General features: G+C 43.3%; 1 protein-coding gene across 1 annotated transcript in view; it reads left to right on the forward strand.

Moving 5' to 3' along the window:
- Window positions 1–3,404: 3,404 nt before the first annotated feature.
- The window catches only part of LOC6534141 (echinoderm microtubule-associated protein-like CG42247), a 42,057-nt gene continuing 32,313 nt past the window's right edge, over window positions 3,405–13,148 (forward strand). Inside the window, exons 1-2 of the mRNA XM_002094789.3 lie at window positions 3,405–3,916; window positions 5,289–6,438. Of these exons, the coding sequence (XP_002094825.3) occupies window positions 5,545–6,438 (894 nt within the window). The 5' untranslated portion in view covers window positions 3,405–3,916; window positions 5,289–5,544. The remainder of the gene's footprint in view (window positions 3,917–5,288; window positions 6,439–13,148) is intronic.

The raw sequence follows: 13,148 nt of genomic DNA on the forward strand, positions 1-13,148 counted from the left end.
GGATATCCCAATGAGCCACTTGATTGCACTTCAAGGACTGTAGATTCTCAATTAAATCGGCACTTGCCAATTGAATGGGTACTTACTTACCAATGAAAACCATTGTAATGTTATTCAATAATAATCTAATCATATTAATGTGTAACATTTTAAGAAATAAAAGCATCTTAAGATATTCAAAGTCTTAAACATTTGGGTATTTTTTCTCCATTTAGTTTGTTGGGTTAACTATTTCTTTCGCCGTCCACTGCAGTCAATGTGTTTCTTTCCCTCTTTTTTTGGCTTGAATGTGTATATGTGTGTGTGTGTGTGCATTGTCCTCGTTGCCATTGTTTAATGGTCACATTAAAAATGCCTCATTGTTGGCTCTGTTGTCGTTGTCAACTTCTGACCGCGCCCTTTGCACAATATTTTCCACTGCATTTCGCCAGTCCACCCACCACCCAACACTCTCCACCCCAGCCATTTCACCATTTCGCCATTTTCCTGCAATTTTCCTTTTCTTTCGGCCACGGCGCAGAAAAGTATGCAATACAAAATGCATGCCGGCGGCATTGGACTTTTTAGTGGCTTGCATTGCACTTTCTGTTTACTTGTACCCTGCATCGCTGTGTGCATGTGCGTGTGTGGGTGTGTGCATGAGTGGGTGTTTGCACGTGAGTACATTAGCTGGAAATTTAAGGTGCGCACGTGTGTGTGCATGCTGCTGCACAGTGGGCATTTACAGCAAACAAAACATCCTTTGTGGCCATCGACTTTTCGTGGATCCTGCCGCCGCTGCAGCACCACCAGAGTCCTTCATGTGGGCACAATGCCGAACGGCAACAAGGTGCTGCAGCCTGCACTTTTCCACCAACCGCCACCCGCCCTCTGGGGCATTGAAAGAGCTCATTATGGCGGGTACCTTTTTACCCAGTGATGCTGGGATCTAATCCAAAACGAGGGCAAGATGTCTACAAAACGTTAACTTGAACGTTCAATGCCTTTACAAATTTTACAACTCAACAATATTTATTAATAGGATTCTAAAGGACTCGAATTATACATCATCTACTGTATATTACTATGTATTTGTGGTACGTAAAATGATGTTTCATGACTTTAAAAAGTTGTATTTAAAAACATCTAGTAGAAACTACTATAAATGGTACTAGTTTCAGAGTAAGATGTTACCACAAAAGTCCGGTTGCCATCACAGCTCCTAAGCACTCTCTTGCACTTTGATTGGTGGCCGAAAGTGGGAGGCACAAAGGAGTCGTTTTGGCAGCAGAAAGGTGGCTTATTTGAGCTGCTAACTGATGTGGGCGTGCCACTGTTGGCTCCTCTAATAGTTTGTTGTTTGCCAGCTTGGGTCTGTTGGGCAAAATTGGATAATTGAAAATGAAACTAGATAGAATGATGCTTCTGATCGAAGCTACGTAAGTCAGCTTAAAAGGTTACCTCTGTGGGGAGCATGAGAAAATTACTTTGAAATTGCCAATGGCGAATAAAAATCCCATTTAGCGGAGCAGAGATAATGCGCAGCTACTTCGAGCTGATGATTCAATTGTGGGGCAATTCACAAAGTTGCCGAAATAATTAAACAGAAATATGGCTGAAAATCCATAAATCACGCAGCCAGCCGGAAATGGCATTAAAATAATACATTAACTTCACCAAAACGTTGCGTCGCCCACACAAAAATGTGATTAATTTAAAGGAATGCGAGTGGGCGTGCGGCGAAGGAAACTCACAAAGTTATTAACGGAGGGTCCTCGTCCCCGACCAATACAATTTACGAGTAATGGCATTGTAATAAAAACAAATTTCCACAAACGTTTGGCCTAATTGTACGATAGAAAAAATGAAAGAATTACCCCAGCTAATCTCCACCACCACCCGCCAATAGAATTCTTGAATTTCTGCGGTTTGGTGGGAGTCGACTATTTGCGGGGACTGTTGCTCGTGCGACCAGCGTGACACAGAAAATTTCACAGCACTGCCAAAAGCAGCGAAAATCCCCCACAAATTGTTTTGGCCAAGTAGTTGCATGTGAGTGGCGCATAACCAGTCCCCTCGAGTACCCTCTCTATTCGAGGGGTATACGGGGTATAGCACCTTCTATACGAGGTGCTGCTGCTGCTGCTGCTGGATCCGTGAGGTTGACGTTGACGTTGCTGACTAAGGCGACGACAAAACACACGAACATAAACCCCAAGCACACACAACGACGACAATATAAACACGATAAGCAAAAAACTGCGACTTCCCCTCGGGGAACGCGCTCCCCAGTTCGGAATTTGAAAGCAAAGTGGTGGGGTTAATGGCGGTGTTTGGACGGGGCAAGTCAGGTACTGTGGTGCGGTGTTTGAAAATTTAGAAAATATAAATATGAAGTTTCAATTACGTACCATAAATCCAGCTGCCATATGCAGTCAAGCGATTATAAAAGTTAATCGTTGGGAAAGAAGATTTTGTAAGCTCCGTGAATAGCTATAAAACACAACATTATTGCAGTTAACACACAACTAACATTTAAGGATTTTTTAAATTAATAACTAACTTTTTTATCGCAGAAAAAATAATGAAAGAAAATGCTGTGGACACTTTTTATCTTAAATGGGTTTGTATACAGCAAAAAACCGTGGTAGCTTGACATATTTTTTTTTAAAACAATCCTTTAAATCAAATGTTATGTTTAGCATTCTAAACCACCCATCTAGCTTATTAAAGTCTGGAACCACAGTGCCATAGAGCCTTCGAGCCACAGGGGGCATAAGGACCTGCTCTAGCAGGAGCTACGGGGTCGTGGTAAGCATTTCCCTGACCTGCAGCTCTCACCTGGAAATCAGTTTAAAGGCCGAAGCTCCGCCGCGGGCAAAGACAAAATCCCACAATCAATCGGTCAAAGCCAGGAATCTACGGGATCCCATGCGAACGTAATAATTGGGAAGGATAAGGAATCTCCTGGCGACGCCACTGGTCGACAGGTAATAGTGCAATGAGAAAGGTGAAAAAGCCAAACGGCTAAGAGAACACACAGCAATTGGCCCCCTGGATTTTCCTTTGCACACTGGTGTGAGTGTGTGAGTGTGAGAGATGGTTGTGTTAGTGTGTGTGTGAGTGCTTGCGGTTTTCCTAAGCAGGGCACAATTAGTGGTGGAGCAGCGGGCGAAAAGCGGTGGGCAGTTAGCCCCATAAGTCAGTCACTCACACAGGCGAACGTGTAATTCGATTCGCGATTCGAGGCAAGGCGGTAGAAAGAGAAAGGCACTCTCTAAGAAAATTGGCTGCGTCGTCAAGGAAATTTAGAGTGGACAAAAGGCAGCAGTGGCAGCAGTAGCAGCAGAAGGAAAAGCTGCGGGAAAACCAGCAGAACAGCCAGCAGAAAAGCCAGCAGGCAGCGCCGCTCGAAACACACTTCAAAAACACTTTGACCGGCAAAGTTGCCACACGGAATTTCTTCTTGTGCATCGGTAAATGCCAGAAAGTAAAGCAAAAGTTTCGCACACTTTTGTTTTGACCAACTTTCTTGTGCCAGCGCGAGAGATGTTTTAATAAACCCGCCGCCATCGAGTTCATTAAATTTGATTCAAGTAAATGGGTTTGTGCCATCCGATAAGTGAGTGTTTTTCCCGTTTTACCCCCAAAAAAGCGAACCAAAAGTGGAGACAATTGCGGCTGATTGATAGGCAATTAGTGGAAGTGGATGCTGCTGATGTTGCTGATGTTGCAAGTGGTGAGCCACAACTGTTTGTGCATAAATAACCCAAAGCAACAACCGCCGGCCCAAGTGTCATTAACCTAATTGCCGCAAAAGAAGCCACCGCGCCACTTCTGCCCCAACCGAAAAAATATATACGCCCATAAATACGAGGACCAAAAGGAAGAAGCAACGTGCAACGTGTTGCAATAAAAACAAATTTGCATAAAACAGGTAAATCCAAGCCCAAACCCAAGCCGCCACCCCACAAATAAAAAGGGTGAAACCATAAAAAAAATCAAGCAAAAGGGCTCACCATGGAAAATTCCAACTCCCCTGGCCTACAAATATTTATTTTTTGTTGCAATTGTAAAATACACCAAATTCCAATGCAGTGAAAAGGACTTGGATCCCTGTTTGTGTGCAAGTGTGTGTGTGTGTGGGTGGGTGGGTGTGTGTGAATGGTTGTAGGTGAGCTGTCTGTGTGTGAGTGCAGAGTGGTCAAAGACACAGGAGAGCAATGGCACTTAAGCCAGGAGTCGTCGGCTTGTTCCCTGCCGTCTGCAATTTTTCGGTGCTTACCACTCGATGCACTGGGGGAAAATCATGAAAAAAGTCTAAATGATTTTTCCCAAAACTGAAGTACTGTTTTTGGTATATTCAGGGATTAAATATAACTCATTCAACGAGTAGAGTTTATACAATTGGACAGTTTATGTAGCTCTTCAACTTAGAGACAGAATGCTTTTAATTTTTTTCGTACGACTTCGAGTGTACCCACATCGATGTGTGAGGTGGCCAAATGCAAGGCAAGGCAGGGCAAATAATACGCGATATTTTCGGCCTCTCCAGCGGGAGGAGGAGGAGGAGGAGGAGGAGAAGAGGAGAGTGCCGCCTGAACTGTGAACCCTGAACCCAGAACCGAGAGCCCACAGCCCTGTCCCTCGACCCCGCAGAAGTGTGAATGTTTGTAGTGCCCACGCCGAATGGTTGAGTGGGGCTCTTTGGTCTGTTTGCTGGGACAAAGGCAGTGGCAAGTGCTCGCCGGACAGCCCATTGAATCCTTTGGAGTCCTGTGAAGTGGGCCAGTCGAGGGGCAGGCAGCTCTGGAGAGCTCTGGGCAATGGGAGCATTGGACACATTGCATCGAGAGTTCGTGGCATATCGATTACGCAGGGGGTAAGGATATGCTTAACAGTTGATATTTCTAAGTGCAGTGCTTGTGTGGAACAAGGACCAGGACATATGTATGCTGTGTTTTGCGGATTATGAATGAAGACATTCGACGGGAAACTAACTCACTGAAGACATTCGATAATTACAATCTATTGGCATGTTAAAGGCTATCAGGGAGTAGAGAGCTATAACGACTATTGGCATTGTTTCTACACAGTTGCATAAATTATTTCATGGCGGATGTAAGTGATGAACAATTTCGAATTACGAAAAGTACAACTAACAGATTGCTCAATTTAAGTTACGTTTAACTTTTAAAACGGCTAAGATTTTATTTAACTTTGTTAATGAATATCAAGCAATGTGATTGCTTTGATTGAACAATAATTTGTTATATTTAAAATTTCTAATCAAATATTTTCCATTTCAGCCAGGCCAGCAACGTGGTTCTTTGCTGGGCAACCAGCGACTGCGTGCTCGAAGAAAAGCTCCAAGAAGTGGCTCCCCTTTTAGGGGCTCCAAGTTTTGCTTTGCGTCGACGCGACGCTGCCCTTAGCGATTCCGTTTGACCACAACAAACCGAGCACGCAAGTTGAGCCAATTCCTTAAGAGAAAGCTGACGTGACTGCTTGGGGAGCAGGACAAGCAACAGCACCAACACCAACAGCCACACCAATATCAGAACGATGTCCAACGAAGAGAACGACGACTATATGGCCAGCTTGAGTCAGGCCCAGACCGGCGAGGATGAGGTCGATGGCGGTGGAGAGGCGGCTGGCAGTAACGACTCCGTACTGGGCGGCCAAACAATGCCACAAATTAGTCCGAACGCACCGCTCGAGGGAAACGTTTCGCCGCCACCGACGCAGCCCCATTTGGATGATAATCTGCACAACGGCAACGGGAACAGCAACGGGAACGGGAACGGCATCCTTAGCAGCAGCAGCAACAACATTAACAAGCACGGCAGCAACATCAACGGCAACAACGATAGCAACCGCAGCAGTCCTGCGAAAAGTCCCAAGCGTCCGGTGTCCTCCAGCTTCCGGATTCAGAACGCCAGCCGGTACGATAACGATGAGGAGGACTTAGCAGCCAGCGAGCAGGTGGCTGGTGGAGATCGCCAGGTGCCGGATTATTGGCAGCAAAGGAACGGTGCAACCACTGGTGCAACCACTGGTGCAACCAGTGGGCGGCAGAGTCGCGCCATCAGTCCCGGTTATCTGGACAACATGAGCGAGAACTCGGAGCAGCCGCCGGTGGTGCCGCTGGTGCGATCCAAATCCCGTCCAGAAATTTCCAGCGCAGCGGCATCGCGCTATAATAACCTATCCTACTGGAAGGCACGCCGTGTGGTGTTCTACCGGAATGGAGATCCCTTCTTTCCGGGCGTGGAGCTGCGCTATCGTCCCGGGCGGGATGTCACTTCGCTGGACAATCTGCTCGATAAGATCTCGCCCAAGATGGACTTGCCACGGGGTGCTCGGTATGTGTTCTCGATGGACGGAGATCGAAAGTATCACCTCGATGAACTGGAGGATGGAGCCTTCTATGTCGTATCCTCGTTCAAGGCCTTCAAGGTGAGTACCAGATTATTCGCAATCGCATGCATTTTTGCATTCAGCTAGGCAAAGTTTTCCATTATTTTGAAGTTTAAGTGAGAGTTTTCACGGCAGGCGCAAAATCAATATAAATTTGAATATTTTGGTATAATTTTAGTGAGTGTGCCGGTTGTGTGTGTGAGTGTGCATAACATACATAAAACTATATACGAGGTTTTGGCCTTTTTTTTGCGGTCAGCGCGTTGGGAGTGAGAAAACTTGGTCACTTGGCCTAAAAATCAAAGGCGTCGCTTTCCTTTCGGCTTCTTTGTTTTGCTCCCTCTTCTTCGGAAAAGCGGGTCCTTGCGGGGAAATGGGTGAATGGTGGGTGGTGGTTGGTGGGTGGGGTCGCATTTTTGCATGCAAGCACTTTCGTTTTCTCTCGCTCTCATTCACATTCACATACACATTCACATTCACATTCACTCACTCTCGCTGTTGTGGGAGTCTAGCCCTAGAAACAATGCCAACAATTAGCACGCCTTTTGGCCTGCGACGAGGGCAAGTCGGGAATTAGGTCTTAGCCTTAATGGTCGACCGAGAGTGGGCTAACTTGAGAGTCGAGAGGGCTAAGAGAAAAGTCTTTCTTAAGAGTAACTTGGTTTGGCGAAAACGGATAAGGATATCAACTCTTTAAGGCGCAAGGGTCAGCTGGCAGTCTATCGATAAGTTGCCTCAATATTCTGAAAGCGGTTGAGGGACTCGAATTAAGGGTAACTATAGCTTTTTATCCAAAAGTATACCATCATATCTTAAGGCATACAATTTTCGTAGGAGATAAGGATATTGTACTTTTCAGGACATTGTTTTTGAATGATTCCGAAAAGGCACATATAAATGTAACTAATAGGTTTAAAGTTATTTAGTCAAGTGTCTCATTTGTTTCATTAGTTATACATATCCATTACACAAATTAACTTCGCAGTTCAAAAATGAAGAAAAAAAATAGTTTTCCAAACTTTTAATGCGCTATCAACGCAAGTCTTAAGTGAAAAAAAAACAATGGGAGCTACATTGTAAAAACGAAAAATTCCGTCACACAAGGCTGTTTTTTTTTTGATGCAGCCCATTTGGATGGTTGACTTTCGCATAAATTTCAATCAGATACTCTCCAAACGGTTGGCTTTAAAGTCTTCTCTTTTTACATCTGGCCGAGGCAGTTGGCCAAAAAAGAAATCCACACAAATCGCAGACATCATGCGGGTGCAGCAATCAAGCGTCCGCACATCCAACATGTTCCGGAACAACTATTGAAAAAGTTTCCACCTTCCGTTTGACAAACGTTGTGGGTGGCTGATGATGATAGGGCGCACTGGGAGTGGCACTGCGAGTTGGGGGTGTTAGTGGGCGTGGTTGGTGACGGGAGAGGCTGCGGCAAGCCATAATCGATAACGAGCAAGTCAAAAGCCATCCCCGACTATGCGTCTAATGCAGTCGAAGCGTGAGCCAAAGTCAGGATGTGCCAGTGCTCAAGACAAAGCAAAAAAGGCAGCCATTCCATTTCGCCAGTATGCCCCAAGAACCCTCTCACCATCCAACCCCTCAGGTTGGGGCTGCTCCTCCGGGCTCCACTACGGGACACCAAGTACCGACTGCTGCTACTCCTGCCTCAACTTCAGCTGCAACTCGCTGCGGCAAAGGCAATTGTGCCTGCCCCGCGGCCAGCAAACAAAAGCGCAGCATGGAGCATGCGGAGTGCACTTGCGAAAATACTTCAACGAGAAGATATGTATATCTCGGTCAAGAGTGACATAACACGTATACAGATGATTGGATTTTTTGTTTTTATAAAAAACATTAGGAGTGGAGAAATCTTTTCAACTAGATTTTAAACTTTTTCTGAGCGTTTGAGGAAGTAATCCTAAAAATTACACCCTTTATTGATATATTTGCCACTGAGATGTAATGCTTCATCTCTTAAGAATTAAACTTTTGAGCTTAATTTATTACATTTTGATACCTATTTATTTAACACTATACATAAGAATGCACCTACATATGACATGAGAGTTTGTACTTAAAGCACTGAGTTTTGCAACTCTAAAAAACTTTGGGAAAAGCAGCGACAAAAAATGATTAAACTGAGAGTTTGCGGTTTTCTCCAAAAAATAAGGTCCATAAAAAGCAAGGCCAACATTAACCGCAATTCGCGGTTTTGTTCAATTTATTTCTGAAAATTGACTATTGAGAATATTTATAACTTGACGTAGCTGTGGTTAACAATCGTATAGTGGTAAAAGTGGAATTTCAACCAATTTCATTATATCTATTTTGAAATTTTTATAATGCGTTTGGCAAATAAGACTTAACCGATTTACCATACACATTGTGTCTAAATCATAGTCTTTTTTTAGAATTTATGAACTAAATGCTTAAGTAAGTTTGTAATAAATTGGGTAAAGCTTAGATAAGTAATACTAAAAGCAAAATATCTGAAAATCCTTTGGAGATTCATAATATATCTGAACTAGATGCTAATTTCGATTTGAGTCCGGAAAAGTTAAGCCTGAAGGGTTCAAAAACCTGCGCCCCAATGGAGTCAAGAAAGTGCCCAAGTTTTCTTCAAGTATGGGGCTTCGCTCCATTCGCTGCACCGCCTGAAATCAAAACTTATGATGAGCCAGCGGCGCTCTCTTCGGCAACCAAAGGGGCTCCGTTGTGTGGGATGGTGGGTTCATGGGATGTTTGGGTCGTGGGCTCCAGCTACAGCTCCACGCCGTGGCACAAAAGGCCACAAAGAACAATGGTGCAGCGGGCACATATATACTCATCAGATGGGAAAATGCATAGAAAATCAGCCGGCACTTCGGGCGCTCTCACGCGAAAAAGGCCAATTTGAAAACTTGTGGCGGTTTCACTTAGGGAAATTAAAAATGTATGCAAAGTACTACGCCGAACGGCAGGGTGGGGCCAAGGAATCGGGCCAGACCAGGCGCAAAGTGCAGTTTGCCCAGGCTAATAATATAAATTCATTTTGCGGCCGAGCCGAGCGAACAAAAACTGTTTACAAAATCATTTATGATAATTTATTCAACCGGGCATGCGTGACGACACTCACGCCGATCCGCGAAATTTGAATGATTTTGGGTGCAGCAAATTGCATTAACCTTGTCAAAAGCTCGCCCCGCCAAATAATTGTTGGTGGGTGGGCTGTGCACACAGCTTGTAATCAAAATTTAAATTTCTAACCATCCAGCGAAGGTCGCAGGCGAAACAGAACAGTGGGTTGAGACAGAGGAATTTTCAGACAATGAAAAGGAAACGTCGTCTTTCGTTGTGTGAAGGCGAGCCAAGGGAAAATAATGGGGAAGGGATTAACGAGCACTAATAGAATTTGTTAGCTTTCTCCGAAAAGGAATTCAAGTTGCTGTCGCCCTAACAATTTTTCATTTCCATATTCTTAATTTGTTTATGGTTTACATCTTCTTCGTAAGCCGGAAGGAGTATAATCTTAAAATGTAATAATACCAAAGGAATGTAAAATACAAAACAGAACCCTTTTGTAATCTATATTTTTGGCTGTTATTTTAGCCCTAAGCTACACAAGCATATTTCCCTTAAAGTTGTGGATGTCATTTATTTAATGTACAGTTTACTATTGCTATAAATATGTATACAATTTTTACTATTTTACCATTTACCACATAATATTAAAATAATCGGTTTTGACCGCCATTAAATTTTCCACTTAAAAGCTGACCAACTTTAGGTACTTCTTAGTATATCGTGTATAAAAATATCGTGCCATAAAAATATTACAAAAAGTTGGCTTTCTTAAAAGTGAAAAAATGATTTTATAACAGCCTGCACTTTGTATTTTTATTTAATTTATTTTGTTCTTCTGCAACCACACCTTTGAAAGTGGTTGCAATGTCATTTAGAAACTTCCTCTGACCCCAATATGAAATTCCATTTGAATTCTCCTTGCTGGCCAATTTAGCGGTGAAATTAGATATATATCGTGCAATTTAGCAACCAGCCCCGAATTCTGCTGACCGATAATGCCACTGTGCCATAAATACGCCTTAAAGGTGCAGCACGCCAATTATGAATGATGGCCAGGACTTTCGTTTGCTTCGCTTTGGTTTGCTTTTCCTGCTGCACCCCAAAAACCGGTTGGCCAAGAAAAATGGACACGCAGAGCCGCAAAGAAATTAAGATTTTTGGCACAAACGTGAGCGGCATGCCAAGAGAACAAAAGCCAAAATGCGGGGCATGCAGCACGCAAGGTCAGCGCCATTGTAATTAACTGCATATAAAGTGAGCAGTAGTGGGCAGTTGGCAGTGGGTGGTAATCGGCGGTGGAAGCGGTCAAAGGGCAAATGGAGAGCGACCAGATTTCACGTCAATTATTTTTTTATTTTTTTTTTCGCCCAGCCAAGGCGGCCAACTTATGACCAAACAAGCTGCAGTGACATGTGAACAAGATTAAACCCCACAAACCACCGTCTCGTCGGCGATATTTCCCAGGTTTTCCGCCCTCATCGCTTTTCCACGCCGCAGAAAGCCAAAAACTTCGGAACTTGCCTTTGGGCTATAAAGCGTTTGATAAATTTCCCTGCCATTTACGTGTTGCACGCGCCAGGGATGTGAAATGTGGATGAACCAGCTGGCGAGCGATGGCGATGGCGTGGGCTCAGATAGTTGACTATGGCTAACAGGTGGGGGTGTGGGTAGAACTGTTGGTGATGGGTGGGCCCAGAGGACGAGGTGAAGGGGCTTAAATGGCGATGAGGGGCCGGGACAACTGTGTCCGTTGACTGCACCTGACGACATAAATTGCGCATTTGCGTGGTCGTGATCCTTTTCACTTACAGCGCCACGACAAAATCTCAGTTGCCTCCAGAGCTGCCTTTTGCCCCTCTCAACCTCTCTCTTTACCCCATCCCTTCATCCACTTCGCAAATTTAACAAAAGGTGCAAGCCAACCAACTGGGCGTATGAGTAATGCGCGTTTGTGTGTGCACAACGCGTCTGCTTCACAATTACAAGAGGATTTCATACTCAATACCCACTACGCGAGTGGTGAGCAGGGGAATATTAATTTGGAAAATAATGTACTTATAATTATTTTGATCGGTTCGAAGTTCATACTCCAAAAAAAGTCAACAGCCAAAAATCTCTGACTTATTTATAGATTAATTTGTAAAGAAGTATACAACTGAAATGATTTAAGCTTGGGTATTCATTATTATATATAGATATATATATTTAAATAAGCTAGACGGAATTTCGCAGTATATTTATACTTTATTTATATAAACCAATTAAACTTTAATATGTATAAATAATTCCTGAACACTCCAGAATTCGAAACTCGCAGTGCTCCGCAACTTTTGCAGCTTGTTTGCTGCTGCTGCAATGATTTTTTAATTGCTCGACACAAATATAAACACAGACGGGCCATTTTTCGTTGTTTTCTGCTGCTGTCCAGCATTGTTGACCGCTGCTGACTCTTCTCGGCAGGATCTACTGGTGCCATTGTGGGCTCATTTTAATGATTTTCTGACTACGTCATCAGAGCCATGCTTGATTTACATTTTTGAGTTGTCCGCCGGTGCAGCATTACGGCTACTGATTGCATTGACAGTTGGCACACGTAACTGCTGCTGCAGCATCAGGATATTCAGGGGATTCACATCGAGATTCTGGATTCTGGATTCTGGAGTGGCGTTGGTGGCGATGGTGGGGAGTTTCCAGGGAAAATGCCATTCCGACCACCGGATTTTTACCGTTTAATTGCCGCCTTTCATCGCATTCTTAATTTGTTGTTCAGTGCCATTTTTTTGTCCTCTTGCACTTTTTCATTTAAATTTGTTTGCCAATCAGGTCGTATGAAAAGGACCGAAATAATTGCTTCGCTCTGCGGATAGATTCGATTATTGAAAAATTACATTACGTTAATTAAATGGCTTTCAGGCTGGGGGAACAATAACAAACAATTTGTGTCACGCCTTCGCATCTAATTGAAGTCAAGTTCGAATTGAGTCGCCAAATTGTTGAACAATATGCGTGCTCGATTGAGAACATATATTCACATATATTACGCATATGTGCTTAATTTGGTCGCACATAATGAAGGTGCAGCAGGCGGAAACTTTGTCTATGTGGCAGAGGGAAGTTTTTGCAATTGACCTATTTCTTAGAAACTTCTTTCTGTTTAAATAAATATATATATAATATTAATAAAGGTATATATCAAATAAGCTTTTTTATTTATAAAGATATAAGGTATATTTTTGGCTTCACAATTATTGTTAGGATTTAAATTTTATTGATTTTAGGTTTTTACTTAAATTTGATTTGTATGCTTAGTTTAGATCTAGTGCCTTTTGCTAAGGAATATTTATTTTCTGATAACAAACATCCTTTGTATTCAACATATTGGTCTTTGATACGATTTTCCATCTCACCGACTTATTGCAAACTATGATCAGCATCAAAACGTATTATTCGACAACACCTATTCCTTAAGAGTCCTTGGTCAACCCTCTGAAGTCATAATTATGTGTTTACATATGTATGGACATATGTACGGGCTCGAACGCGTCTATAGCCTTAAGGCGTTTTGCAATTATGGCAAAAGCTACAGCTACAGCAACAGCAGCACCAGTAGCAACAACCATAGAAACATGGGCGTGGAGCCAAGAGATTTTGCTTACGAAGACGCCTATTAATATTACGCATTC

The sequence above is a fragment of the Drosophila yakuba genome, chromosome 3L (assembly GCF_016746365.2).
Source record: "Drosophila yakuba strain Tai18E2 chromosome 3L, Prin_Dyak_Tai18E2_2.1, whole genome shotgun sequence".
Classification (NCBI taxonomy): Eukaryota; Metazoa; Arthropoda; class Insecta; order Diptera; family Drosophilidae; genus Drosophila; species Drosophila yakuba.